The sequence below is a fragment of the Cololabis saira genome, chromosome 1, assembly GCF_033807715.1.
Source record: "Cololabis saira isolate AMF1-May2022 chromosome 1, fColSai1.1, whole genome shotgun sequence".
Taxonomy (NCBI): Eukaryota; Metazoa; Chordata; class Actinopteri; order Beloniformes; family Belonidae; genus Cololabis; species Cololabis saira.
In genome coordinates this window covers 29,517,444-29,545,098 of record NC_084587.1, presented here as the reverse complement: position 1 = coordinate 29,545,098, position 27,655 = coordinate 29,517,444, and the positions used below count along the sequence as shown (strand labels likewise).

Below are 27,655 nucleotides of genomic sequence, written 5' to 3'. Positions count from 1 at the left end.
CGAGAGTAGTTTCAGTGGGTTAGAATTCACAAGAATCTAGCCGTTATTAATGATGATGATGACTTTTCAGTTAGTGTTCTGTTACTGTTGGTTACAGGTTGTTGAAACGAGAGACTGAAATAAACAACCCAAGTTTTTCCTTCATCCACAAAAAGCATTCTTCAGCTCTGCTGAACTCCAGTATCAGCCGCGGGAGGGTGGTTGTAGAGCAAGCCTTTGGAAGGATGAAGTGCAAGTGGAGGCGCCTACGAGATCTGCAGAACATACGGATTGATGCAGTGCTGATAATCATAATGGCAGCTTGTTCTCTGCACATGTGCATTGGTGCTTCAGAGTTCTGTCAGGAACACTCAAATGGATGCCCAAGACAGGCAGATGAAAATGAGTAGAAGTACTACCAATAATAGACCGCTGTCATAAGTGTTTTTACATTGTGTTGTAAACTTTTTCTCCTACCTATAAATGTGTTTTCCTCAGTTGACTGTTCCTTCCCTTTTATTATTATGATTAGTCTTGAGACTAATCATAATAATAAAAGGGAAGGAAGACAATGGATAATGATCATTGTCCATTGATGGAGTTAACATTGAGAAGGTATCAGAGTTTAGGTTTTTGGGAATCATATTGGATTACAATATGACATGTAAATCACATGTATCATGTTACAAAAAGCTGTCAAAGAATTTTTTTATTTTGAACAGTCAAGTATGTTTTAGATTGCAAAACAATTAGAATGTTGTATTGATCAATTATACTGCCTTACTTGAATTATTGTGCAGAAGTGTGGGGTAATACATATATGAGCAATATAATGCCTTTGTTCTTATAGCAGAAAAGAGCAATCCGAATTGTCCACAAAGTTAAATTTAAAGAACATACCAATAGTTTATTTATCAAATCAGGGTTATTAAAACTTACAGAGATACTAGAACTCCAGACATTGCTAATTATGTTCAAAGGTAAAACAGAGTTTTACCAGAAAACCTGCAAAAGCTATTTGTATTTACCCCAGAAGATGAAACTCATAGAAAGGTAATGTAATAATGTAATGTGAAAATGTAGAGTGCATTTATGTACAAACTCTGTTGTCCACTTTCATGAAAGGAACAAAATAAAATTAATTTAAAAAAAAATATTGTTATTTACTGCAATGACATCAACAAGAACACACGAGGCAGAAATGTAATATAATATTCAAAAGTAAGTTTTTATTCATGAAAAAACAATTGTGAACAAACATGTAAAATGTCCAAAAACTTCAAGTATCCCCAACTAGTGCAAATAAACACAGTGCAAATGGCAAATGTAAACTGTATAGCAAAAATGTAAACAATAACTGAAACGCAAACAGAAATTTGGAAATCAGAGTTTATCCAGTAATCGAGACATCAGTCCCTCAAACCCTTGCTGGGTTGACTTAAGTTGGGCCAGCAACTCTTCGTGGCGCCTCTGTGCCTCTTCATGACGCCTCTGACTGGCCTCCTCGGACTCCCGAAGGAACTGGAGGACGTCGTCCAGTTCCCTCAGACGCTTATGAGGCCGTGTGGGCGTGGTGCTTGGTGTTGGTAGTCTAGCAGAGGAAGCCTCTGCTAGAGGTGCCATGACAGCTGAAGGCCCAAGCACCTCCGGGCTTCTTATTTCTAGCCCTGCTGCTGTACCAACCACAGGGAAGACAACATCATGCTGCCCTCCTAAAAGGTCATCCATTTCTCCAAAAAATTTGAAGCGTCTGGTTCCTATTCCTGTGCTATTATTGTTGTCCTTTATATTTTTATATGCATCAACTATTGTGTTCCATTTGCTGGCCACTTTATCTGGACAGAAGAACACAGAGAACTGAATGCTGAGCTTCTCTGCAGTTTCCATCCACAAGGTCTTCTTGTTTGACCTGGCAGATTTTAGCCGAGAATTCAGTTCCATTAATGTCTTTGGGAGACCGTCGGCTTCTGTCTCCAGGTGTTGGCGCATCAGGTCGATCAAAAACAGCGTCTGGCCCCTGGTGAAGCCTTCACTTGCAGGCAGGGCAGGAGATGGTGATGGGCTGAGAGGGTCAGCATTCTCCTTGAAACTCTCTACAAAACACATAAGTAGTAAGTTAACACATATTGTATCATAAACATCCCTTTTGTTATTATTATCCATCCATCCATCCATTATCTATACCCGCTTTATCCTTTGCAGGGTCACGGGGGTCTGCTGGAGCCTAGCTATTATCAGGCGAGAGGCCGGGGTAAACCTTGGACAGGTCACCAGTCCATCGCAGGGCTCACCAGTTATGTTACTATGTTATTATTATTGTTTTTTTATCTTACCTGTTGTGGTTTGCCTGTCCTCAGCCATAATCAGGTTTGCCACGGTGGTGCAGTCCGGGTCGAGGTAGTACGTGCTCGTGTCGTGTGCATTCTGGTACAAACGGCCATTAAAAGAAATCCTCCTGTCCGGATCCAAGAACAGGCCAGCGTTGTTGTCCATGAAGACTGGGGGGGGGGGGGGGGGTTACATCACAGTCAATTCCCTCATTTATAACATGAAAAATGCCAGTGTGTATTTTTTAAAGGCAAAAAAACAACAAAACCGTCAATCCTCCTCTCCGATAGTCACCGCCACTCAGAGTAGTCTTATCGTTAAAAAAACTCAGAATGTGCATCCCTAATCCAGAGATTATTCACAGCTACATCGTACACCACTTTTAACCCTTCTCCCCATAAACAGGTCACTGACAAAAACATACAACATGCATGCCTGGCACCGACCTACCAGTTGTTGTTAGCCGTTGTTAGCACGACCTGCGTTGTAGTTCGCATATACCACATGAAAAATGTAAATTACACTATAGCAGCGTTTCCACATATATATACCGAGCAATACTTGTATACGACTGATTTAGTGTGACCAAAACTAGACAGAAGTGCTACGAATTATTACAGGAGCTCTTTTCTACTTACTGTTTACAGCCGGGGCAGCCATCTTGGAATGTTAACACGGGGGTGGTGAAGATTCTCCGACATTCAGAGTAGGAAATCCCACTTCGAGGAGCGTTCCAGTTGAAAATTCCGACATATCAGTAACCACGCCTCCCTGATCACGTGGTCTCCTGCGTCACGCCTCCGTCTTCCCAGTCGGCTCGTCTCTTTGGTAGAAAGTAGAGTACTAGGTGCTGAAACATCTACATCTGGCTGCTTGTGTTGATCGTATTGTGTGAAACGTGGTTTAAAAAAAAAAAAAAAGAGTATAATGGACGGCAGAGGCTACGGCTCTGGTGAGTAAACAGGGCGTTATTTACATGTATATGCTCTTATTGTGTCGGTTTGCCGCACGCCGCGTTATTCGCGTTAGCTTGTAGCTAAGCTAATACACATTTGTAGCAACGCATCTAATCGACGGGGGCTTGAAACACAAAGACTAAAGCCAATCAGCCGACAATTCCCTCGTTACTCTTGCGCCATTTCAATTTGGCACGTGTAATCTTGCAGGTAAATCAAAGCGGTGAGTAGTTTATAGGCCTGTCGGGTGTCGTGGATGCAACAATCACCGCCTCGCCGTCATGGCGCTTATCTGCTGCTTTAAGGCTGATTTATGGTTCCGCGTTACACCGACGCAGATCCTACGCCGTAGTGTACGCGGCGACGCGCACCTTACGCCGTACCCTACGGCGTAGCTTCTGCGTCGATTTAACGCGGTACCATAATTCAGGCTTTAAACACGCACAGCTTCGCGGCCCTTTTGTTATAAAACGTGTCGATGTTCTGCTGAGAACAGTCGGCTTATTCTTTTAAAATGGAGTCAGCAGAGAAATTTTGCTCGCTTAGGGAACAGTTGGTAAAATGGCTGCCGCTTTCTAAATGCACAACTTTATCCAAAGATCGCTGCAGATCAGCTGTTAATTATTAATTGACCCAAATTATTTCATTGAATGATGGTCTTACAAGAACCTACAGGAGAGATTTAGGCTCCTCTGGACATCCTTCAGTGTAAAAGTGCGGTTGATTTGATTCAGATAATTGAGAAAATAAAATAGAATGATTTCCCGTGCATACCTCGTATTGTCCTCAGCCAAAAGCCATTGGTGTCATGAAAGTGTGAATATAAGTGCCTGTTTGGTGTCTGTCTTTTTATGCCGACGTTTGATGTCCATTTACAGGTTATTCCAGTTGGGGAGGTGGAGGAGGGTCAGGCAGCAGAGGTGAGAAAAGTGGTAAAATCACATCTTGCATCCTAATCCAACAAGGGCACTAACCTGAACAACATTTTTGTAAAAGACCGACAAGATTATGTAATGAAGTTGACTCAGAGGTGAATTTTTGGTTATTTCATTGGCTATTTGTATTCCTAAAACATGAGTAATCTTAAGAAATTGATAGTATGAATAGCTAATAAAAAAACAAGAAAAAATACACACGGCACACGCAGACATTTTCTATGCTTTATTTTGTTTTTATTCATTGAGGTGTTCATATTTTAGGTTATTACATCTCTATAGAAGCTTTCTTAATGTCATATTAATGTAATTAATCATTTTGTCTCATAAATTAAACTTGAGTTAAATAAAACTCTAAATTGCCACAAAAATAATTAAAGCAAGTATCATGAATTAATGAAAATCCATAGTTAATAAAACAAAGTAAAACAATAAATAAATACACAACTAAATTATGAGACTCCAAAAGAAAACCCCCGAGCAATAATTAAATAAACAATGGCTGGTAAGAAAACCCTTAAGCCAAACAGTCTCAAGGGAAAAACTCCCCTTTAGGAGGGAAGAAACCTGGATCAGGACCTAGCTCATACGGGGAGGCCCTCCTGCCAGAGGCCAGCTGGGCAGAGCAGGAAAGGGGAGAACAGAGAATGTAGAGACACAAACACAAGGCTATCTGGTCCACTACAAGGATGACTATATAACCAGGTGTAGACAGCAGACACTGTGGTGGTCGGGGGGGGGGCTGCAGGTCAGGATGTCAGCAGGCATCTACCAGACAGACAGGTGGAAGCAAGCAGTGGGATGATCAGAGGGTGGGACTGCAGGGCAGCATGCAACAACAGGCAGTCTCCAGTTATTGCACGAGCCCCGGTTTGCCGTTGATTTTATTATTGGGAATAATGTCATACAAAGAGGAAATTGTTTAACTTGCTGTCTTTAACCACTTTGCGCCATCCAGGAATTAATATCATCCAAATGCAACTAATGGTCGTAGTAATCATCAGCAACATCTGGAGATGGAAAAGGAAGGACTCCACAGAGATCTTTAGTTTGGTGTACCAGGAAGAGCTGTTGGGTTACGGCCAGGAAAAAGTTTTGCTAGCAGCATCCTGGATGATGGCCTCAAGTTGCTAAAAACCACAAATTAAACAATTTTCTCATTCTCTGACATTAATTCTCTAATCCCATTGATAATCCAACAAAGATAAATCAACAGGCAAACTTCAGTTACTGCACCAGCCTGTGCTTGGCTCAATTAAGCAGTCAATTCATTGTGGACTAATAAGGGGTCATTTTAACAGGTTAAAGCTTGTAAACCTTGTTGGTCCCGGCTGCAGCAAATGGCAAGATACCCACGTTGCTTAGCAACAGGTTTGATTGATTGACATGGCAAACAAATGATAAAACACACTGAATAAAAAAAAAGCACATACAATAATGAAATGGCAAATAAAATATATATATATATATATATATATATATATATATATATATATATATATTAGACAATGTCATTTTTTTGCCCCCGTGTCCCGACCTCGGATAAGCGGAGGAAAACAGATGGTTAGATGGATGGATAAAACAATCATTAGGAGAAATTTCTTAATCAGCCATGTTTAGAAGATGAAGAAAGAGCATTAAGAATTTTGATAAATCCACTCAACATAAAATGCACAATAAAATGCAGAAGATGCTCTCTGACATTGTGTTGCCTGAATTTTGAAGTCTTTCGTACCATGCCTGGTAGAAACCAGTAGCACTGAAGCAATCTGTTTGATATCTGATCAGTTGTCAGGTTGATGTCCATGTTGGGTCTGTGCATGGTGCAAGTTGACATTGCACCATGCACATTTATTGAAATAGCAAATGTGTCCATCTGCAGCAGAAAATCTGTTACAAAGGAACAAAGTGAACGGTTTTGATTTTTATTTTCTCCGCCTTTTCAAGGTTCTGGAGATTATGACATGTACGGGGAAGGTTATAAGGATTCGATGTCTGGCCACGGGGGCTATGGAGGAAGCAGCCATATGAAGCGTGGCCTTTCGGGTGGATCTCTGCTCTCATCCACAGGCACACATGCAGATGCAGTTATTGCCAAGATTAACCAGCGTCTGGACATGCTGACTCAACTGGAAGGGGGGTTTAAGGGACCTCGGGGAGACAGGTAATATAATTTCCTTATTCTGTCACACACTGTCTCCTTCACATACCACAGTGACACATTGATACCATTGAATGCATTAAAGTTACCAGTAGGTCCTTTCATATTTTAAGTTAAATAACATCATAGGCATATTGATTTGGCATCTGGTTAAGAGCAAGAGTTTTCTTGTCGTCTCTTGTCTTTATAATTTCTAGGCAAATACATTTTTTTTGTTTGGGGAGTATATACTAAGGCACTCAAATGTTAGGGATTATTTAAAAAAAAAAAATAATAATAAATCAATGTCCTAGATTGACTTTCTTCAATGACACTGTAGTCCAGTATATCAAAGATGGAGAAAAGACAATGACCGTGCCGGTGTGGACTGGGTCTCAGAGAGTTGTTTGAAGTGATACTGTTTGAAGAAGGACGTGTTACTCCTGTAACATTTTAGCTCGCTTAAGCACTGATTTACACAATAAACTCAGTGTTTTGAAAATGTGTATCCCTTAATTCCTGTGTGGGATGAAATGGGGATGAGCTGCTTACAGGCTGCATTTGAATGCCTTCACATCTGGGTGTACTTTGCTTGCTTCCCATTTGCTTGTTGCAGTTCATCTGTTTTTATTTGAGGAAAATTATTGTTTCCTTAAAAGCATAGATACCATGAAAAGGCATGGCATCTTGTTGGAGGTGCAATTATAGAACCAACTTTCCATTTGAAGAAAAATGTCATCCTTGCACGTAAATCCAGGCCATCTTTTATGTATATTTCAAACATTTCTTTTGTTTCGACTTGTTTGTGTTTACACACTTCTGTTTCTCTCATCCTCCATGTGACCTAACCTGTGTTCTGGCTTTAGGTTACGCATAAGAGATGAGTTTACAGGTGCTGGCCTGACACTGCTTTATGAAGCTGAAATGTGTATTGGAGGATGCTTGCTTTATTTACAAAAAACATGCTCACTGCTTGGAAAAAAATGGGCAGTTTATATATCATCACCTCTCTTGAGTGTTGAGCATAATAGTCACATCCCAGTATATTTCACTTCTTGCACTGTCTCAAGACTAGTGGTTTTGTTGGGCCATGTTCATGCTTGTACAAGATCTCCCAGCATATCTTTTAACGGGGCATGAAGATTAAAATAAATATAACGCCCTTAATCTACAAGGGTATATCTAAAATAAGGAAGCATTACTGTGTAATAAAATACCACAAGCAGGAGTATGAAGTTGCTTTGGATGATCAGTTTTTGATCTCATGTGGAAATAAATCTGGGAGTGACAAAGGAAATTTGAGAAAGCGAGACAATGGAGAAGAAGGAATTGCAGGTGGAGAAATCCAAACCTGGTTGCCCTCCCTTGCTCTCTGCTCTTCTCTATCAACCCTCTCCCTCCCTCCTGCAGGTTTGACCAGTACGAGTCATTCGACTCGCGCTCCTCTGCTCTCTCCTCCCGAGATCTCTACAGATCTGGTGGCTATGGTTTTGGGGATGGCCGTGGGGACAGCATGCTGATGAATCAGCGAGGAGGCTCGGGCTTCGGAGGGGGACTTGGGCTAGGGGGAGGAGGAAGCGGCTTTGACAGCCCCTCCTCTTCCTATGGAGTCGCAAAAATGCGACAGAATATGAGAGACTCCTTCGCCAATGCCCAGGGAGGAGGTTCTGGAGCTGGAGGATGGGCTGGAGGCCGACGTTCCCCTAGAAGGGGTGGAAGTACTGGGGGCCGAGGAGCTGGAGGAGGGTTTGGAAACCGCAGGTCTGACCCCACTCCATTAGGTGGAGGTTTGAGGGGAAGTGGTGGCGGTGTCCATTCCCATCGCGGCCACTCTCCAGGAGGTGGTAGAGGCAAGCTCCCATCCCTCCTGTCCAGCCGCATGTACCCAGAGAGTGGGGGTTTCCAGGGTTCTACTCCAGGCCCTCACGACTTTCCTGGGAGGCATTTTGGAGGGGGCCCAAGAGCTGGCCGCCAGCGAGGCCGCAAGAGACCCCTCAACAAAGTAAGTACCTCCAGCCAAATAAAACGTCAGACCCTGGGAAAAATTTAAGCCCTTTCTGATTCCCTCCTTTTTGTACCCTTAATCAACTGGCAAGTCCACCATAAGTTCTTGTATGTGCTATTGGCCACGTAAAGCAGTTTGTCACTTAAAATAAAAATCCCCACAACATATTTGACATAGAACTCCCACATCCAGCTCCGTCAAGCCCTCAATTAATTTGGGCTGAAGTATTCTGTGGAACTGCTTTTTATTTATTTCCTACAGTAAATACAAGTGGTTTCTCCATGCCTAGTTCTTACTTTTTCTAGCTACAGGTTCTTGGTTTTGTTTTTATTCTTGTTTTGGTTCTTTGTCAATTATTTATTTTCTTCTTCTTTCCTAGTTTTAGAATAAGACTATTAGTTTTAAAATGCCCAAACAATAATCTAATTTAAGTCTGTTGATAAACTTGCAGTGCAAGGATGTAAATGTATGTCTGTACAGTCAAGTTAAAATTTGGAAACTTTTGAAAAACTGTCGGCTTTTTATGTAATTCTGCAATGATTGGCTTGCAAGAACTGAAGAGAGAATACATTTAACAGAGCATATTATAACGTGAAGGAAAAACCTTTTACATGTTTAAGAAATATTTCTGAGTCTTCTGATAATAGAAAAAAAATGCATTCAGAAGAACAATTAGTCTTAAAAATTTCATAATCGTGCATCACCTGCGGAGACGATAGTCCTGCACTGCACGTTTAGGTTCCGATTTTACAGGTGTGATTATATTTACTTATCTTAAAACCATCTCTTTTTAGATGTTTTTGAGTGCAAATGAAATTTTCTGTACTGTAGCAGGTGAAACCGCAGCGTGATGATCTGAAAAAGAGAAAGCAGACTCTGACTGAAGCTGATGAGCCAGAGTCAAAGATAAACAGGACGGAGTGTGAAGGGTCAGAGGCACAAGGTACTTTAAAGTTGAATGATTATATTATAGCTAATCTAAGGAATTTATTTGGTGGATATTAGTTTTAATCTGATTATGTGCTTTCTTTTAACAGAAGAATCAGAGAAAAATGGAGGCGATGGCAATCCAGAAAATGATGCTGAGGTGAGTCAATGGAGTTTTCATTGGATTTTTGTTTTTGGCTAAAAAGAGTAGCCCACATACATTTCTTTATGATGCATAATAAAAGTATTTATTTTTTTTGTTGATACATCTTTTTTCTTCTTTCAATTCTGTTCCAACAGGATACAAATACCACTGAAGATGGAGATAACAGTAGGCTGAACTTGATTGTTGTTGGCAAATGCATCTTTTTTTTATGCCTTTACTTGATTTTAAATATTGGTATGCTTAAACTTTGCTTCTGTACTGCTGATCAGCTCCGTCCAAACAGGAGAAGAAAAAGCCTCAGGGCAAACAGCCCCAGGCTCAGGAAAAGACGCCAAAGACGAGGAAAAGGAAGGGATTCCTTGAAAGGTGGGAGGACTAATGCTTAGAAATGAATATAATTAATTAGAAATGAATAGATCCCCCTTTCTCTTCTTTGAGATTTGTGTTTCCCTCAACACCTGTTTATGAGGGTTGTGTTAAATTTGTACTTTCATTCCTAATGGAAAACTGTTCTTGAAGTACGTTTTTGACTTGAAATTTGGTCTTTTTCTGTAGTTAATTATATAGTTTTTCTGGCATAATAACCCAAGCTCTGAAACAACTAATTTTGGAATATTTTATCAATTGTTGAATTTATTTAGTTGTTGAAGACTGACTGTGTGTGTGGGCTTTAATGATTTTTCTTTTTACCAGGGTGATGTTTGCATGTTCAGTGTGCAAGTTTCGTTCATTCTACAAGGAGGAAATGGAAAGTCATCTTGAAAGTCGCTTCCACAAGGACCACTTTAAGTTCCTTTCCAGCCAGTTGTCCAAGCCCACTACGGACTTCTTACAGGTGACTGACACCTGTGATTCATTTTATTTGCAAGTCCCATGCATGCACACTTTCAGGTATTTGTATGCAGACACTGTGCATCGTCCCAGGAGCAGAAAACGTCACAGCTTGATAGTCATAGGCTATTGAGTGTCATTGAGAATCATTCATGTCGTTTTTATGTAATCATTTGTTACAAGCTAACAAAAAAAAATCAGCTTTTCTCTATAGAGAAACTGGAAATGCAAATGGTTACCAGGCAGCAAAACTGTTCCTCAGATTTTAAAAGAAATGATATAACCTGCCAAATAAAGTGCTAGCAGCAGAACTTATCAATGTGGAGTTATGAAGTTTGTTTTTTTCTTTTTCCTTGGCATAAAAACATGGAGTACATGCCAACTTGGAAAATACCTGATCCAACTTTGTGTCGTCGTCGTCCCCCCCCCCCTCTTGTTCTCCTTTAGGAGTACTTAAAAAACAAATTCAAGAAGACAGAAGAGAGGGTCGGCCAATTAGAAAATCACAGTGCTGCCATCTGCCAGATGTACAGAGAGCAGGATCTTACAAGGGGTGAGTGAGGAAAACTCGTCTCTTTACAATAAATGGGAAGAGATGTGCATTAAATATACATTAATCAAATATCTTATACATTTTGTAGAGCTCGGCATGGAGCACTTCATGAGGAAGGTGGAAGCAGCTCACTGTGCAGCATGTGACCTTTTCATTCCAATGCAGCCCCACCTGATACAGAAGCACATAAAGTCTCACGACCATAACTACAACCGGAAGGTACACTGTCTGACCAAAACTTTATGTGGGGGTTGAAGCGTGATTAAATTACATTTGGAGACTGTCAGTTGTTTAGTGTTGTCTTTTGCTCCGTAAAGTATTATATTAGAAGTTGGTTTGGAAGGTGAGGAAGACAAAAAGAGGGAATGAGAGATGAATCAGGGATATGTTGTTGAATGTTAGGAGGGGCAGAGAGAGAATCAGATGGTATAATAGTAGAATAATTTTCGTTTGTGGAATAAATAAAGGATTATTTAAAAAATGAAATGTTCATGTACTGTTGTGAGTTTTTTTTTTTATGTGTTTTAATGTGGAATTTATTTATTTTTTCTTTTCAAGGGTATGATGGAGCAATCCAAGCGGGGCAGTTTGTCTGTTGCTCGCAGCATTCTTAATCACAAACTTATTGGCAAGAAGCTGGAAAGCTACCTCAAGGTATTTTGAGTCCTTTTTCACCAATATGTGATCCTTTTAGTGTTTCCTGTTCCCAAACTATCACTATGGCTTTCATAGCCATAGGAAATTATCATTCAGATCGACATTACTCTGTGGTAGCAAAAGTGAACTGAGACAAGTGTCCTGAATAGTGAAAATCATCAAACATTGTATACTTGAACAACTTTTTCGATGCCTCAACTATGACCGTTACAGGTCTTACAGAGAATTTAGGCTTCATCCGAAATGTTCTGGTGGAATAGGAGTGGATATTTGCTTGTTCTCAGGGAGCAACACAGATTTGAATCAGGGATAACATTTGAATCATAAATTAAAACAGTATTTTATACACAAATGTATACCTAAATATTCTTTGATTGTTAGGGGGAAAACCCATTTGACGGTACCCACGACCAGGATCTAGATGACTCCATGGCAATGGATGTGTCAGCGGTGGAGTCAACTGGTGAGGCGGCAGACAATCAGGCGGAAACGGCACAAGTCAAAGATGAGTCTGTGCCCGAGGGAGAAGCCGTCAAAGAAGTGGCCGAGGAGGAGGAAGAAGCAACAGCCACAGAAGCACAGGAGGGGGAGGCAAACATGGAGGAGGAACAGGGGAATCAGGAAGATGAAGAAGGTTTTGAAGTTGGAGAAGAGGAAGATGAAGAGGGATATGTTGTACACGATGAACTTGGCGAAGAAGGATTATTGGTTGATCAAGCAGAGGAGGAAGGTGCCGATGTGGAGGAAGGTGCTGATGTGGAGGAAGGCGCTGGTGTGGAGGAAGACAAAGCTCTTGAATGAACTCTGGGATCCTTTGATTAACTCTTAACCTCTTGATCTGAATATCTCCGGTTACTCTTCCATATCCATTCAGTCCAATTTAATTTAAAAGGAATATTAAAAACTGTACATACATCTGCTATAACAGAGTTCTGTTGTCGTTGATAAGGAATAGTTTCACATTTTGAATATTATTAGAGATAATTAATCTCAAAAAGGAAGGAAAAAACATTAACAAAAGTTGATCTTGTCTTATGCATGTCTCTTTCATTGTCACTAAACTTTTTGTGGGGAATTTTGACCATCAGGCAAGCAATCTCACCCCTTTTTGGTCTCGATTCTAAAATGATCATCTGGCTGCACGATCTCATTCTTATTCAAACACAATTTTTAGATTTTCTTTTTTACTAAAACTTAAGGGGATTCTGTATTTCTGAAAATATGGTATTAGGCTACATTTTGTTGTGCCTTTTTGTGAAATGTTTTAGTTGTTTAGAATTCGTTAAATTATAAGTTTTGTGATATATTTAACCACCCTCAGCATTTACACAATGCTAGAACATTTAGTTTATTGTTATTGTGATGAGTGGTTGACTTATGATTGAATCTGGAACAAAGTTGGCTTCTTTTTCTTTTTTCTTTTTAAATCTTATAGTTGATACTGCCTGTAAAAAGTCTGAAATATTCTGAATATCGTTCATGTCATGTAACTACTGTTTCACCAAAAAATAAACTTGTTTAAAAAAAAAATCTACTTTCATCATCATCACTTGACTTATTTGATATACAAGTTTCAACAAGCACAAGACTACAAGACTGGGCATATAGACTTGAAAGTTGGTCAGTAGAAACTTAAAAGTGAAAAATACATTTTGTTCTTTACATTAGTGGTACAAGTGCAGGATAAGGCTCTAGGTCTCATTTCAGCACTGATATTATTACCATAGCAGAGGCTTTTTTTTTTTGTATATCAAGTCCACCACAGTTTAGATGACTGCTCTCTGTTCTGAAAGCTATATGGATCAGACACCATCCTATACCACAAGGTGGTGCAGAGTCCCTCTTCTCTTTCCCAAACATTAGGAAAGCTTAAAAGGTCAGGAGCTGCTATTACTATACTGACGGGATTGAGGCTTTTCGTTGATGAAAGGCTACCCCACAATACCCCCCAACTTCGTGTAGAAATATGGTTTGAAGCATGCATTTACACAGAACTGTAAATAATATTAATTTTCATATTTTACCTAGATGTGTGCATTTATTTGTTTTCATGGGAATTTTCTCTATTTTGTGTTTAGACTAAAAAGAAACACCCCTTTTTTGTGTGTGTGTATATATATATATATATATATATATATATATATATATACTATAAAAGTAAAACTACTAAACGCATACATGCACACTTGAATACCTCCAATTTTGGTGGAGAACTTATATAATCATGCTAAATAGATTTCAGTGAGAGGCTGCTCCTCCCCAAGTGCAGGACCAACAGACTGAGGAACTCCTCCATCCCCCGTGCCGTCAAACTATTCAACTCCTCAGTGGGGAAGGAGGTCCAAGAAGAACTGATGTACAGAGGGACTGTGGGGGGTCAGTCAATGTAAATAACTGTGCAATAACTTGTGCAATATTACACTGCACTTTATCTATCCATATAATTATTTTTATTTTTTGACCTTTTATTTCTATTTGTATCTTTATATGGGTGTTTGATTTGTAAATGACAGTGCTCTGTGTGTGTGTGTGTGTGTGTGTGTGTGTGTGTGTGTGTGTGAGTGAGTGAGAGAGAGAGAGAGAGATGGAGATGGAGATGTCAATTTCCCCGAGGGAACATTCCAAAGGGATTAATAAAGTCATCTGAATGAATGAATTCATGAATTCATGAATTATTTTTTTACGAATTAATTAATTTTTCGAACATGTATATAAAAAAATAAAAAAATAAACAGTAACATCTTCATATTCACATATGTTCGAAAAAAGGAGTAGGAAGAAGTATACACTTTTTCCTAGTTCCTACCCCTTTATAACTCTGAATTTACATTATTAATATTATATCTACACAATATCCATATAAATATAGTCTATATAAATACTACGTAAACATGCCTATTACTACATAATTATCCATATAAGTATATAGAAAATATAAATATTATATACATCTATATAAATATACAATATATAAACTACATAAATATCCCTATAAATATATATGCTACATACCTAATAAATATATAACATATATTACATAATTATAACTATCACTCTCAACATATAATATATACTACATAAATATCTAAACATATCTTAAGCAAGTATAATATACCTTTTTTCCTATTTTATTAGTTTCTCACACTCCTCGTTCACCCATTTCCTCTTCCATATACCTGTTGATAAATAATTTTTTCTATCTCTTTTTAATCTGAATCAAACCACGCTTATTCGTGCATACTGAAATAAGATAAGATAAGATATCCTTTATTTTCTCCCTCAGTGGGGAAACTTATTTTGTTGTCAGCAGTACACTTAGCACACACATGCAGGGGAGGGGTAAAAAGACTGAAAAGTCAGAAATAAAAAATATATAAAAAATACAAAAAGATACATATATAATATGTATAACCACAGAATATGAACAGTATATACAGTTGGTTGAAAGAAGAAACAGTGCAGAAAAAGCAGGTGGAGTGTTGTGTAGTAAACTGGCAGATTGGCAGATAATATATAATATATAATAATAGATCATATATATTTATTTAGTCTGTGAGGAAAACACCAACCTGAATTCTGGCTGAAATTGTTACCAGGTATTGCATGATGTTGCCCGACCGCGGGGAGGAGGAGGGGGCGGGGCCTAAGTGACGTCTCCGGTGGACACGCCTCCTTGCGTGTTGACGTCACCGACGTAGAACGGGACTGTTTGTTCTGGATTTGGGGCGAGGAAGGTCTGCGAGCGCTGACAACCGCCTAAAGAAGGTAAAACTAGTGGCCGCCGTCTTCACGTGGATGACATTAGCACATCAAACTAAAGCGCACCATGCCGGGGAATCCGCTAAAAGACTTAAATCAACCGTCAGAGCCGTATTTCCCGCGCTGTCAGTTAGCGCCTCGACACACGGAGCGTGATCTGTCTTCGCAGGCCTTCACACCGGTGCGGGCACATGAGACGCCGCTCCAGCCGCCTCACGACCGTGTTGCTCTTAGCTCTTCTAACGCCACACGCTGTGTCGGGGGTTGTTTCTCTGTGCAGGGCAGCCTGCGTGGCGGCGTGTAGCGGGAGCCGCTAGCCCGCTAGGCTCGCTGTTTGTTTGTAGCCCGTAGGCCGTGTCCGTGACATAAGTTGCGTCCTTTCTGGTGCGTAGATTACGCGCTGCTGCTGCAGGAGCGGAGCGGAGCGCGACCTGCGTCACTTTTGGAGCATGTCGGCTCCCGTCAGAGCCGAGTTGTGAGGAAGCTGCTGTCACCTGGACACACACCTGGACACAGGCGGTACTCGAGTTGAGGGGGGATCCATGGCATCCCCCCTGAAATAAAAACGGTCAAAATCATCCCCCCTTTCCATCCCTTATGTCATTTCATCAATGAATGTGGTTTTACTGCTATTTCAATATTTAGAGTCATCACCAGAAAAATAACACCAGAAAAATAACTTATTTGACAATTTTCACCTGTTTCAAGTAAATTTTCACTTGAAATGGGTAGAAAAAAGATTTGTTTTACTTATTTCAAGTGAAAATCTACTTGAGACAGGTGAAATTGTTCTTTTTTCCAGTGATGAGTCTTGTTTTAAGTGTAATAAGATTTTTTTTACTAAAATGAGACATTTTAACTAGAAATCCGAGTTATTCGGAAGCTGCTGTCACCTGGACACACACCTGGACGGACACAGGTGGACACAGGCGGTACTCGAGTTGAGGGGGGATCGATGGCATCCCCCCTAAATAAATAAAAACGGTCAAAATCATCCTCCCTGTAAAACTGACATCCCCCCTTTCCATCCCTTATGTCATTTCATCAATGAATGTGGTTTTACTGCTATTTCAATATTTAGAGTCATCGCAAGAAAAATAACTTATTTGACAATTTTCACCTGTTTCAAGTAAATTTTCACTTGAAATAGGTAGAAAAAAGATTTTTATACTTATTTCAAGTGAAAATCTACTTGAGACAGGTGAAAATTGTTCTTTTTTTTCCAGTGATGAGTCTTGTTTTAAGTGTAATAAGATTTTTTTTTACTAAAATGAGACATTTTAACTAGAAATCCGAGTTGTGGGGAAGCTGCTGTCACCTGGACACACACCTGGATGGACACAGGTGGACACAGGCGTTACTCGAGTTGAGAGGAGATCGATGGCATCCCCCCTGAAATAAAAACGGTCCAAATTATCCCCCCTTTCCATCCCTTATGTCATTTCATCAATGAATGTGGTTTTACTGCTATTTCAACATTTAGAGTCATCGCCAGAAAAATAATTTATTTGACGATTTTCACCTGTTTCAAGTAAATTTTCACTTGTAATAAGTAGAAAAATCAAAGAAAAAAAAGAAGATAAGAAAAACAAATACAGGTGGGCATTTAATTTTAATTCCACCACATAAAGAAAAAAACTAACATCAAAACACATATTTTAGTTACACATTTGAAAAGGAGTGGGAGGAAGTATAAACTTATTTAATCCCACCCCATTTTCACAACTAAACAAATTATATGTCTGTATTTACTTTTTATACTATACACTAATTTGTATAAATATATATCATTTTTACAAAAAGAACCTGTTTAATACCAGATGTAAGCTCTATCATAAATATAATATAACTATGATATAAATATAACGTATATCTAAGTATATAAACATTCATGAGGGGGGAATCCCCCTCATGAATCCCCCCTCATACATATATGAGGGGGGATCGATGGCATCCCCCCCTGAAATAAAAACGGTCAAAATCATCCCCCCTGTAAAACTGACATCGCCCCTTTCCATCTCTTATGTCATTTCATCAATGAATGTGGTTTTACTGCTATTTCAACATTTAGAGTCATCACCAGAAAAATAACACCAGAAAAATAACTTATTTGACAATTTTCACCTGTTTCAAGTAGATTTTCACTTGAAATAAGTAGGAAAATCTGCCAGTGGGACAAGATTTATCTTCTCATTACAAGCAAAAAAATCTTGTCCCACTGGCAGATTTTTCTACTTATTTCAAGTGAAAATTTACTTGAAACAGGTGAAAATTGTTGTTTTTTCCAGTGATGAGTCTTGTTTTAAGTGTAATAAGATTTTATTTTACTAAAATGAGACATTTTAACTAGAAATAGGACAAATATTCTTATTTTGAGTTTTTGCAGTGATCCATTTTACTTATCCTGTGAAGGACAGAATCATATTGATAATTTCAGAAAACTGTTTTTTTATTGTTGTGTTTTGATGTATTTGATGTAAGCCCAGTGGATATTTAAAGCTTACAGAAGGCTGCATTTAACTGCTGCTATGTCATTCCTGCAGTATTTCTGCAGGTGCTTTGGTCACTGCTATTATCTGTAATATATTATATTATTTGTAATCAGCACAAATTGTCTGTCCCCATATGATAAAATCCACCATCCCCCCTGATTTTTTTTTTTTTTACAACTCGAGTACTGGACACAGGTGGACACGAGAAATACGGAATCGTTCCGTAATTGGGAATTAAAAGTTGCGTTCCGTATTGAACCGGACATATATGAATACATGAAACCGGACATATATTATTATGCTCTTATTTATTGATGTCATAATATACAGGTGAATATATTCCAAAACTTAATTTGTAGTAAATTCACCTAAAGGTGAAACAAATATATTACTTCCCACTACATTCAAAGAACATTCAATCATCAAAATTATAACAAATAAAGGTTTAACACATCTTGCTTTGCATGTAATGAGACTATGTAATACTACTACTGTCATTTAGCAGTATATCATATATCTAATATATCATGTAATATATTAGTGTAATATATTAGTTGCAAAAATAACCTGTTTAATACCAGATTTAAGCTCTATCATAAATATAATATAACTATGATATAAATATAATACGTATATCTAAGTATATAAACATACAAAGACAACATGACGAAATAGCAGAACACACACAGCTGGTGATCTTTAAACACAGTCTTCACTTTTATACCTCAAATAAACTATTTCTTTATATTTCTTCTTAAATTGTTTTATGTTTGTAAATTCTTTTTCTTTTCTTGGAGAGAACTGATAGCCTACATTTTGTCGCGAGATCAGGTAAAGATGTCGATAATTGTTGGCGGTAGCACCTGGATGTTTGGACTGTTGTGAAGATAAGCTGGTGAACTGCTCCTACTCTTTGTTTGGATCCATTCAACAATCCTTTTTTTTATGTTAATTGTTACAGTAACTTTCATTATCCAATATTCCCCAAAGAGACGGTAGCAGGTTCCAGACATGATGGATGCTTGTGTGTGTGTGTAGACGTGTCCTTTCAAAACAGTTGTCTAACCTTGAACAATTTAAAATTGAAATATGTCAGAAACGCCCTTTGTTGGTTATAAGCGTTTATGTACAAGTCCTTACAGGTTTAAAAGTTATTTAAATATAACCTTGCATGATCAAGAACATATGACATATTACATTCATTCATTATTATCTTATTAATTAATAATTTACCATTTTGAGACACAATTTATTGATTGAATGCAGGACCCGCTTTCAGACAGATTTTACTTGTTAGAAATAGGCCTTCACGTTAATATATTTTAATATAAGACATCATTGTCAACAGGTCCTGTCACTGCAAAACAACCCTGGATTATCACCTGTCCGTCGCCATGTTGGACAGTTGGTACCATGTTCAATTTTAGCCAAATGCAGTGCTGTGAATTATGGCCGGACAGCTGAATTTTGGTCCGGCCTGTCTATGAACTTGTTCCAGGAGTACCTTGCTTGCAAATTTGTTTACCTAAAGTATGTTTTTGTGTTATGTTGTTTGTTTTGTTTTTTAGAGAGAAGAGGGTTTCTCCTTGCAACCTTTACAAACAAGCCCTACATGTTTAGTCTTTGCTGTCGTGACCTTTAACATGTAACATGCTAATTGTGGCCCATGGATTGGCTGGGGCCTCCACTCTCGTGAAGATTGGTAGCTGTGTTTTTTTCCTCTTGTAGATAATCTTTTCTTACTGTAAAATAATAGACTTGAAATTGATTGAGAGGGGCTTTAAAACCCTTTCCAGATTGATGGACAACAACACTTGCTTCCCCAAGATCATTACTGATGTGACACAACCCTGGATTCTTCAGGCCAACAAACTGCTACAATGTTTTGAGACTCTTACGCTTGCGGATGAATATTTAATCTAGTGTATTTAATGAGCAGGACATAGTGGGGCTGCAAGACCTCAAGAAAATGTGATATTAAAGAATACTGCAGTTATACATTGGTTTTTTGTCTTTTACCTTTTGTTTAACTTAAACTCAACCCAATAACAAGTCAGGAAACTTTGAATAATGATTTAAATATATTCTGTTTTTCCACAACATGGTTTTATTTATTTATTTATTTTTGAAACCCCACAAACATCTGCTTTACTGGCAACTTTAGTTTCTTGGTAATAATTGAGCAGAACATCGCCTCACTTATTAAAAATATTCTGCCACTTTTAATGAAACAATCCTTGGATTTTTTAGTATAATTATTAAATTAAATATCAATGTCATGTATAGATGAAAGTAATGTATTTGCCCACATTGATGGGTGATATGCAATCTATATGCAATTTCTTGCTAAGGTTTTTTTTTTTTTTTTTCGTGCGCACATATATAAATATATGCACATGCTTGAGTGAAATATTATGGTATGTTCTTGGCTAGGAAAAATAGGACCAGCTGCTTTACTGGCAACCTGTGACAGCTTGGCTGTGTGGTAACAACTTAACAGACCATCTTTTCCATTTTTTTTCTTTTTTGCCACTTATGTTTTTGCTATTTGGATGTTTTTGTTTTTTCAATTAAGATCATAATGTAAGTTAAATAAGAATGTAAAAACTAAAATAAATGTTTTGTCAGTGTAACAGTCTCACCTTTTCTCTGGTTTCTCAGCATATTTTCTTTGGTAGGCTTTAAACGTGTTTTCGGAGGGTGAACTACTTGCAGTTATACAGATATACTTGGTGAGTTTACTCACCCGATGAAGTTTCTACTAAGCCTGACGGTTTGCCTCACTTTCAGTGGTAGGGGACAGTAAGTAGCTGTTGAGCTCAGCTTCCTTTGCTTGTGCTAGTTGTACTGAAGATGAGGTAGGTACCGAAGAATTTGTTTTTGGTTTCTTCAGAGGGCCTGGTGGTGGATCCTGTGCCACTGGACAGGTGTGGCTTCTATCTTAAAACAGAATAAAGTAAACAGAAAAAAATAAATCATTATTCAATTTCCACTAAGTGTTCTGTTACAGTTATGCATCACTCACGATCACAACTACCAATTACCTTCTGTGATGCTGCTTCACTTTCTGACAGCACCCTGGTCTTGATGTCCGAGGCGTTTTCCTGCAGATGTAGCAGGCTTTAAATGTGGGATCAGCAAAGCAGGTCATGGCCAGAAGTTCCTGGGTTGCTGAGTTGTCATACATAGTGCTCATATAAGCTTTATTTCCATCTTGATAGATTTTATTAAATCCCTGTCTCCTTCGTTCTCTGCAAGAACTGATGTTTTCATCAGATGAACGACTGGTTTCACACAGGAAACACTAGCAGAACTCCTACCTGTGAGGGCATCTGTAAATTCTTGCAGCAGCAATATTTCTTAGTTTAAAAACACATCCATGTCTTGCCAGGTGGGAACCAAATTTCTTGGTTTTCCATCTGCTGGGACCACTGCGGATGAAGCTTGCGGTTGTTCAGGGACTCTGTCATCTTTTGCTTGGATCCCCATCTGTTTGGGAATTCAGTGACGAGTGCATGCTCTGGGAATTTGTTTTCCTGTTGTGCCTTTATCGATGCCACCTTCCCGTTCCACCAACAAACTGTTTGCACAGCTTAAGCAATGCATCCATCATCTTTGTGAGCATTTGCTGTGGAGTTGGGAAAATATATGATAAAAATGTATCTAAATGTTCAACCTAAAGCAAAACAGCAACAACAATACAATATACAATATATTTAAACATTTCTTTAACTACTGTGGTTTAACTAAAATAAAAACATACTGAACAAAAAATCTCTACAATTCATTAACCGTTACAATTTTTATTTTGCCTTCAGTAAAAACATATTTTGGTTATTTTTATCTTATGTTTTATCATGCCGACAAATAATCAGACATATAATACAAAAGACTGCACTACTGCCCATCATTATATTTAAACACTGATAAGGAAAATATAAGGGATATTTGAACACTCGCCAATAACGAGATGCACCCTGTGACCCAAACACTGAAGTCCGACCCAGTTGTTGAGCTCAGTAGCCTTCACAACCATGTTGTCCGTGGTGACGTACACGTGCTGGTCTTCAGCTAGTCCCCAGTTAGCTAGAACCTCACGTAAGCCAACAGGAAGGTTTTCTCTGGGGGGTGTGTTTTCGGGAAATAGTCTCTGGATATCATCCTTTTAGTTGAAATACTTAATTCAGGAAATGCACTGTAAAATCAATGGAGGGCTCTATCGTACAATTTGACCAAAGATCTGTAGTACTTGTGTAAGGTTTAACTTGACTCAGCTTATATTTAACCATCTTCCAGCACGTGCCGTACATTTGTAGGATGGCGACTTCGGAAAAATAACTCTGTGAAGAAGTTGAATACCTTCGGTCCAGTGTGTTAATTAGCTTCACAAATCCTTCTCTTCTCACTGTATTTGTGGGCACTATGTCCTAAACAACAACATCCTCAGCATGACTTGCAGATTACCTGTGTTTGTAGCATGTCACTGCTCTTCTAAAACTAATTTCCCCACGATCTCTTCATTCCCCATATCCTAATTTTCTCAACTCTTGCCGCACGTGTTCCGTGTTTGCAGCTAAAGTGGCGGAAAGGGCATCTCACGCAGTCCGATCCATCTGATTGGCCAATTGTTGTACTGACATGCAGTGCGTTACTGCGTTGCACCGAGGAATAACGGTGTTATTGCAGTCAGTGCTGTCTTAAACGATATTGGTGTTACATGTTTTCATATTGTGGTAACGGTAAATGTTTGGTATATCCAGCAGCTCTAGCACATCGTTGGTACTTGCTCCCCTAAATCCCATGGAAGCTGATTTATTTATTTACAAACATGTATTATTGATTTGGATGGTGTTCGTAATGGCCTAATTTACAGCTCTGATCAATAACCAGCTAATCACACTTCAATTATTTTGTATAATTTGGTATTCAGTACAATATCAGGAAAATACACAATATCATAGTTGAAAATGGATGGTGATATGACTTCCAATATATACTGGTATACAAGTATTTGGAGTTAATGTCTTTGTAGTTTGGGGCTAAATTGGCACCTAACTTTTTTGCCCGAGATTTGCTCACTTGTCTTGTTCCGTTCTTCATCACAACACTCAGAATACTCTCCATGTAAGATGGCATCTAAATGAGCATCTCGGGCTGTGACATTTAGTGTGAGTGGTCAACCATATTATTGACATTTTAGAGTGCAAATGCAATTTTGCAGTTTTCTCTGTGCTATCATTGGCTCTGATTACAGATGTTTATAATGGCATTGCCAGACTTTCTTCATCATTTATTTTATTGTTTGCAGAAAACAACATGTGTTTTACATGTTGGTGGTCGTTCATCCACCTGTCATTCTCCACAGGTGCGACACCTGGCTCTCCGTGTGCTGTGGTCCCCTAGCCCCTACAGTGGCATATATCCCCTGTTACCGCAGGAAAGTGGTGCCTCATCAACTGAGATATGATCACAGTAGTGGGTTAGACCAGCTGCGCAGCATCAAACATGTAAGTCCCTTCATAGTATATACCTGACCAGATGCTGCAAACTAAACACATTTTAACTTTGGCTGAGAAGTTAAGAGAGGTTAATATAAGCCACTGTGCTTACGGTATATTTTAAATTTCCAAGGGTTTGCAAAAAGAGAATATCGAGGTGCAAGTTTTTATTGTGCTGTTAGTCCCTCAATGGACATTGTGAGTGGAATATGCCAGCCAGTGTTTTGGGAAACAAAATGTATACAGCGGTATAATTTATAGATTCTCTCTTCTAGGGTTGCAACTATTCCTCGAGTACCTCGATTATAAAGAAATCATAGAGGAATTTCCTCTGCCTCGAAGCCTCGTTTAATTAAAAAATACATTTAAAGCTCACGTTTCGCACGGATTCTTTTTAGTGTGACACGAATGCGTCCCCTATAAAGCGGAAGAAGACGACAGCAGGCTTTTCATAACGTGAATGAACAGTTTTGCTGTCAGACGCTGGCCGGGTACTGAAAACAGTGAAGACATATGAGCAAATACAGCAAAGCGAAAGTAATTGGATGAAGAGACAGAAGATATCAAAGCTGTGGGATCATTAAATAAAAAATTAAGGTCCCGGTCCACAGCCAAGTCTTTCTGTTTAAACTTTTGACCCTGAATGTGAGGTTGCACGTTTAAAGGCAGCGTTTGAGAACATTTTTATTTTACTTTTGATACTGAGAAAAAATAAGTGGGACACTATTATATTTATTTTCATTTAATTCTGTGTCTCAGGAAATGTTAAGTTTGAAGTAAATGTATTTATTTTTATCAGAAAATTTAACAAACAGTTTATTATTTTGCATAATATGTAAATGTCAATTTTCATCTAAAGGAAACAAATTGGTTGTTTTTATTAAGTGATCCGTCTTTTTTTTCTATTGTATATTTATAATGGGCTTTAATTAAGCAAAAGTAAGTTTTATCCGATTGCTCAATTAATCGATGGAATATTCGATTACCAAAATATAAGATAGCTGCAGCCCTACTCCCTCATTCACATTACATTTTATTTTTTCAATGGTTTTTATTTATTAGTACCTGATCCCTAATCGGTTATATTCTCAGAATTTCAGCTAGAACAAGGACATTAACTTTACATTGTAAAGTTCATATTCACCTTTATTTGATCTAATATACCCCTTTAGCATCAGATGCTTGTTTTTTTACCTTTCCCTGGAAACGGATCAGGTGGTATGTTATTCGCCTTTGTTGTGAAGAACCCAGTCTGTTTTTCCCTAAAAACTGAAACATGGACTCAGCTGACCGCAGAACACTTTTCACATGGCTTCCCCGTTGTGTAAGACAGTTTCGGGTTACTTGTCTGGATGCCGAGGCAGAGTGATAATGGTTTTCCAAGGTTCTCCCAAAATCATGTCATTGTATTGATTACTGTGACCTGACAGTTTGAGGAAGATGCCTGAGGGCTCAAAGATCACACGCTTCTTTCTGGTCTTCACCTTTATGCAGTGAGATTTCCTGAGACATCCGTGATCTTTTAACGATATATCCTACAAATGTGAACCTAAATTCTTTGCCGTGTTGATTCACACAGCAGCGTTGCATGCCGACGACAGCATCGACCAGAGGCGTCGAACTCCGTAGTGCGTTGAATCCAGTGTAAATGTTTATTTTGAAATTATCAGTGACGGTCTGATGGAGTTTGGCTCAAAGTGGTGATTCACAACCCATCCTTGTTTGGAAAGCCTTGACTGGATCCTCCTCTTATCCCTAATCCTAACAGCCTTACCTGACCATTTAACTGGACTCCTTTCTTTGTGTCAATATACAAGGGAAAACGCATGAAAAAAAATCAATTTACCAACCAAATTGAATCAGTTGGTACTAGGGCTGTTCGATTTTGCCCAAAAATAAAATCTCGATTTTTTTTTTTCTCTCAAAATCCGATTTTCGATTACGATTACGATTATTTTGTGAATTGACAAAAGGCAAAGAAATGATTTCAAATATGCTGGTTTTTTATTGAACATTTGCCCCATTGGGCTTTAAGTGCAAACTTTGCTCTTATTAAACCAAAAATGAATGAATAAAGTGCGAAACTCTGTAAAATAAGTTGAAAAAAAGTTTTAAAAAATATAATAAAATATAAAGTTTTATCTCTGAAAAAAAATCAGCAAATCAGCACTTGCAAACATACAGTAAGTTATATTTCCAATTAAATAAAACAAGACGTTTTCTAATTAAACTAAACTGGGTCTTTGCATGCTAAATAATAATCAACCCATGAAGGAGGTAGAGGTGTGTAATGTCAGTCATTACATTTGCTATTCACATTTGCAAGTTTTTTGCAAGGAACACGAGCCGATCTACCGCATCTGGCTTGAGGGATGCCCGGTGGCATGTTACAACGCCCCCTCCTACACTAAAGAGCCTCTCCCATGGGGCACTTGTCGCAGGTATTGAGAGGTATTTCCATCAATCATTAATATGGTATCAATCATTAATATATGTGCAGACAAGGTAAAAAAAAAAAAAAGTGAAAAATCGATTTTACGAGTTTCACGTTTTAACATCGTTCTAATTACATAATTGCGATTACGATTTAAAATCGATTAATCGAACAGCCCTGGTTGGTACTATTTGAAACTGTGTCACACAAAACCCGCCCAATTATAGTTATAGAAACTTGAGTCAGTCTTGGCTTGTCTGATAGATGTCAGTGGATTTGATGCCTTTTATGATTATCCTTTCAGAGTCTGGTGAGGAGTGTAATGGCTTGAGGGGGCCCCCCCCCCCGCTCGCACCTGCCCCTGCCAGGTCTAATCTGCCTAAACTGTCTGCTCAGCCACTGCAACTTGCCACTGCGATGGGAGACGGACTGGAGGCAGGCAGCAGCCACAACCCTCCCTCTGCCCCGCCCCCTCTCCCCTTCAACCCTCCACCCCCTGAAATATGGAACTCTTCCAAACCCAAACGACAAACCAACCAGTTACAGGTACCTTCACTTCGGTCCGTGCTTTTATACCCGTTAACTGAATGCAGGGGGGGGGGCTGTTTCCAGTTTGACTGAAATTCATTTTGTAAAATTTTGCTCTCTTCCAGTACCTGCTTAAAGTGGTGTTGAAGACATTATGGAAACACCAGTTTGCATGGCCCTTCCAAGCACCTGTAGATGCAGTCACACTTAATTTGCCTGTGAGTCACTTGTTTGTTTTCATGTGCTGATAATCAAACAATATATATATCAAAGCACACATTTAGGATTGTAACACCTGCCAAATTAATTTTATATGAAAAGCATCACACATTTGTGCAGGTGATGTGCCACCCTACTGTTAATGAATGTCTTTCACACCCACTTTTACAGTCAATGTCAAATAGGATGGCAAAAAAAAGCATTTGCTGCAGCCTATTCCTATGTGTTTAAGCCATTATGTTTTTTGCTTTGTTTTTTTTTATTGGGTTGTATCTTAAATTGACCGAAAGAAACTGTTATTCATCTCTCTATCTGTCTCTTTCTCAAGCCATCTAAAGAATGACTTGAGTCTTTGCTTCACATCACTTAATCTTTGGTTTTCCAGTTGTCACAATCAAGAAAAGTGTACATAGGACTTGGAGTCTCACTTATTTTTTCTTCATCTAACAAATCTAATACTTTTGGCCTCTTCTCTTTCTCATTCAAGGACTACTATAAGATCATAAAGTCTCCTATGGATATGGGCTCGATAAAGAAACGGCTAGAAAACAACTACTACTTGAATGCCCAGGAGTGCATTCAAGACTTCAACACGATGTTCACAAACTGCTACATCTACAACAAGGTGAGCAACACCATAACTTCAAGTCACGCTTGAATTTCGTTAAAAAGACTCCGGCTCAATGTCTTTTTTTTTTTTCTTCTCCTTCTTGTTTTAACTTGGCACAGATGTAGTTAACAAAAAAGACCTTTCAGTCAGACTATTATACCATAAAACACCAAATAAAGGGCCGGGCGTTTATTTGCTTATATCGGCATTAATTAGGGACCTGCGTTCATTAATTGTGTGTCGGGTCATCCAAAAACGAAGTGGATGAATGATGCAGTGACAGCAGACTGGCTGCAACGAGTGGTGGGAAAATTTAACTTTGGGCACCGACTCCTCGTATGGGATGCGTACAGGTGCCGCATCAGCACCGCACCGAAGGCCAGAGGTGGACAGAGTACTCGACCCCAGTACTTGAGTAAGAGTACAAATATTACTGGTCAAAATTTACTCCGTTACAAGTAAAAGTAGCTCAGTCAAAATATTACTCGAGTAAGAGTAGAAAAGTACTTGCTTTTAAAGGTACTTAAGTATCCAAAAGTAAATGCTTTTAAATTTACTTTAAGTAAAAGTAAGAGTAAGAGTAAATTTCTTATTTTCCACATCAGTAAATTACTATATTTTTTCTAAATTAATTTAAG

General features: G+C 38.6%; 3 protein-coding genes across 8 annotated transcripts in view; 2 read left to right on the top strand and 1 right to left on the bottom strand.

Annotated features, from left to right (window-relative positions):
* Nucleotides 1-1,188: 1,188 nt before the first annotated feature.
* LOC133452174 (uncharacterized) lies at nucleotides 1,189-3,051 on the bottom strand. Of its 2 annotated transcripts, none has more exons than XM_061731398.1 (3): nucleotides 2,946-3,051; nucleotides 2,313-2,477; nucleotides 1,189-2,072 (listed from the first exon to the last, which is right to left on the bottom strand). In XM_061731398.1, the coding sequence occupies exons 1-3, from the start codon at nucleotides 2,965-2,967 to the stop codon at nucleotides 1,363-1,365; spliced, it is 897 nt and encodes a 298-aa protein (XP_061587382.1). In that variant the 5' UTR covers nucleotides 2,968-3,051; the 3' UTR covers nucleotides 1,189-1,362. The 2 variants fall into 2 exon arrangements, with proteins under 2 accessions (XP_061587382.1, XP_061587389.1); XM_061731405.1 differs by lacking the exon at nucleotides 2,946-3,051 and adding an exon at nucleotides 2,758-2,934.
* A 61-nt stretch (nucleotides 3,052-3,112) lies between these two features.
* On the top strand, nucleotides 3,113-12,990 carry akap8l (A kinase (PRKA) anchor protein 8-like). Its single transcript, XM_061720402.1, has 13 exons — nucleotides 3,113-3,259; nucleotides 4,142-4,183; nucleotides 6,146-6,362; nucleotides 7,749-8,340; nucleotides 9,175-9,286; nucleotides 9,381-9,430; nucleotides 9,571-9,601; nucleotides 9,706-9,802; nucleotides 10,130-10,271; nucleotides 10,715-10,820; nucleotides 10,909-11,039; nucleotides 11,379-11,474; nucleotides 11,859-12,990. The coding sequence occupies exons 1-13, from the start codon at nucleotides 3,235-3,237 to the stop codon at nucleotides 12,276-12,278; spliced, it is 2,061 nt and encodes a 686-aa protein (XP_061576386.1). The 5' UTR covers nucleotides 3,113-3,234; the 3' UTR covers nucleotides 12,279-12,990.
* Nucleotides 12,991-15,161: 2,171 nt separating this feature from the next.
* Nucleotides 15,162-27,655, top strand: part of LOC133442378 (bromodomain-containing protein 4-like) — a 39,692-nt gene continuing 27,198 nt past the window's right edge. For 3 of the 5 annotated variants that reach the window (XM_061720374.1, XM_061720383.1, XM_061720360.1), the window contains exons 1-5: nucleotides 15,162-15,242; nucleotides 23,094-23,235; nucleotides 25,965-26,206; nucleotides 26,314-26,406; nucleotides 26,895-27,032. In XM_061720374.1, the coding sequence (XP_061576358.1) occupies nucleotides 26,078-26,206; nucleotides 26,314-26,406; nucleotides 26,895-27,032 (360 nt within the window). In that variant the 5' untranslated portion in view covers nucleotides 15,162-15,242; nucleotides 23,094-23,235; nucleotides 25,965-26,077. The remainder of the gene's footprint in view (nucleotides 15,243-23,093; nucleotides 23,236-25,964; nucleotides 26,207-26,313; nucleotides 26,407-26,894; nucleotides 27,033-27,655) is intronic. The other 2 variants (XM_061720391.1, XM_061720368.1) reach the window with 2 other exon arrangements.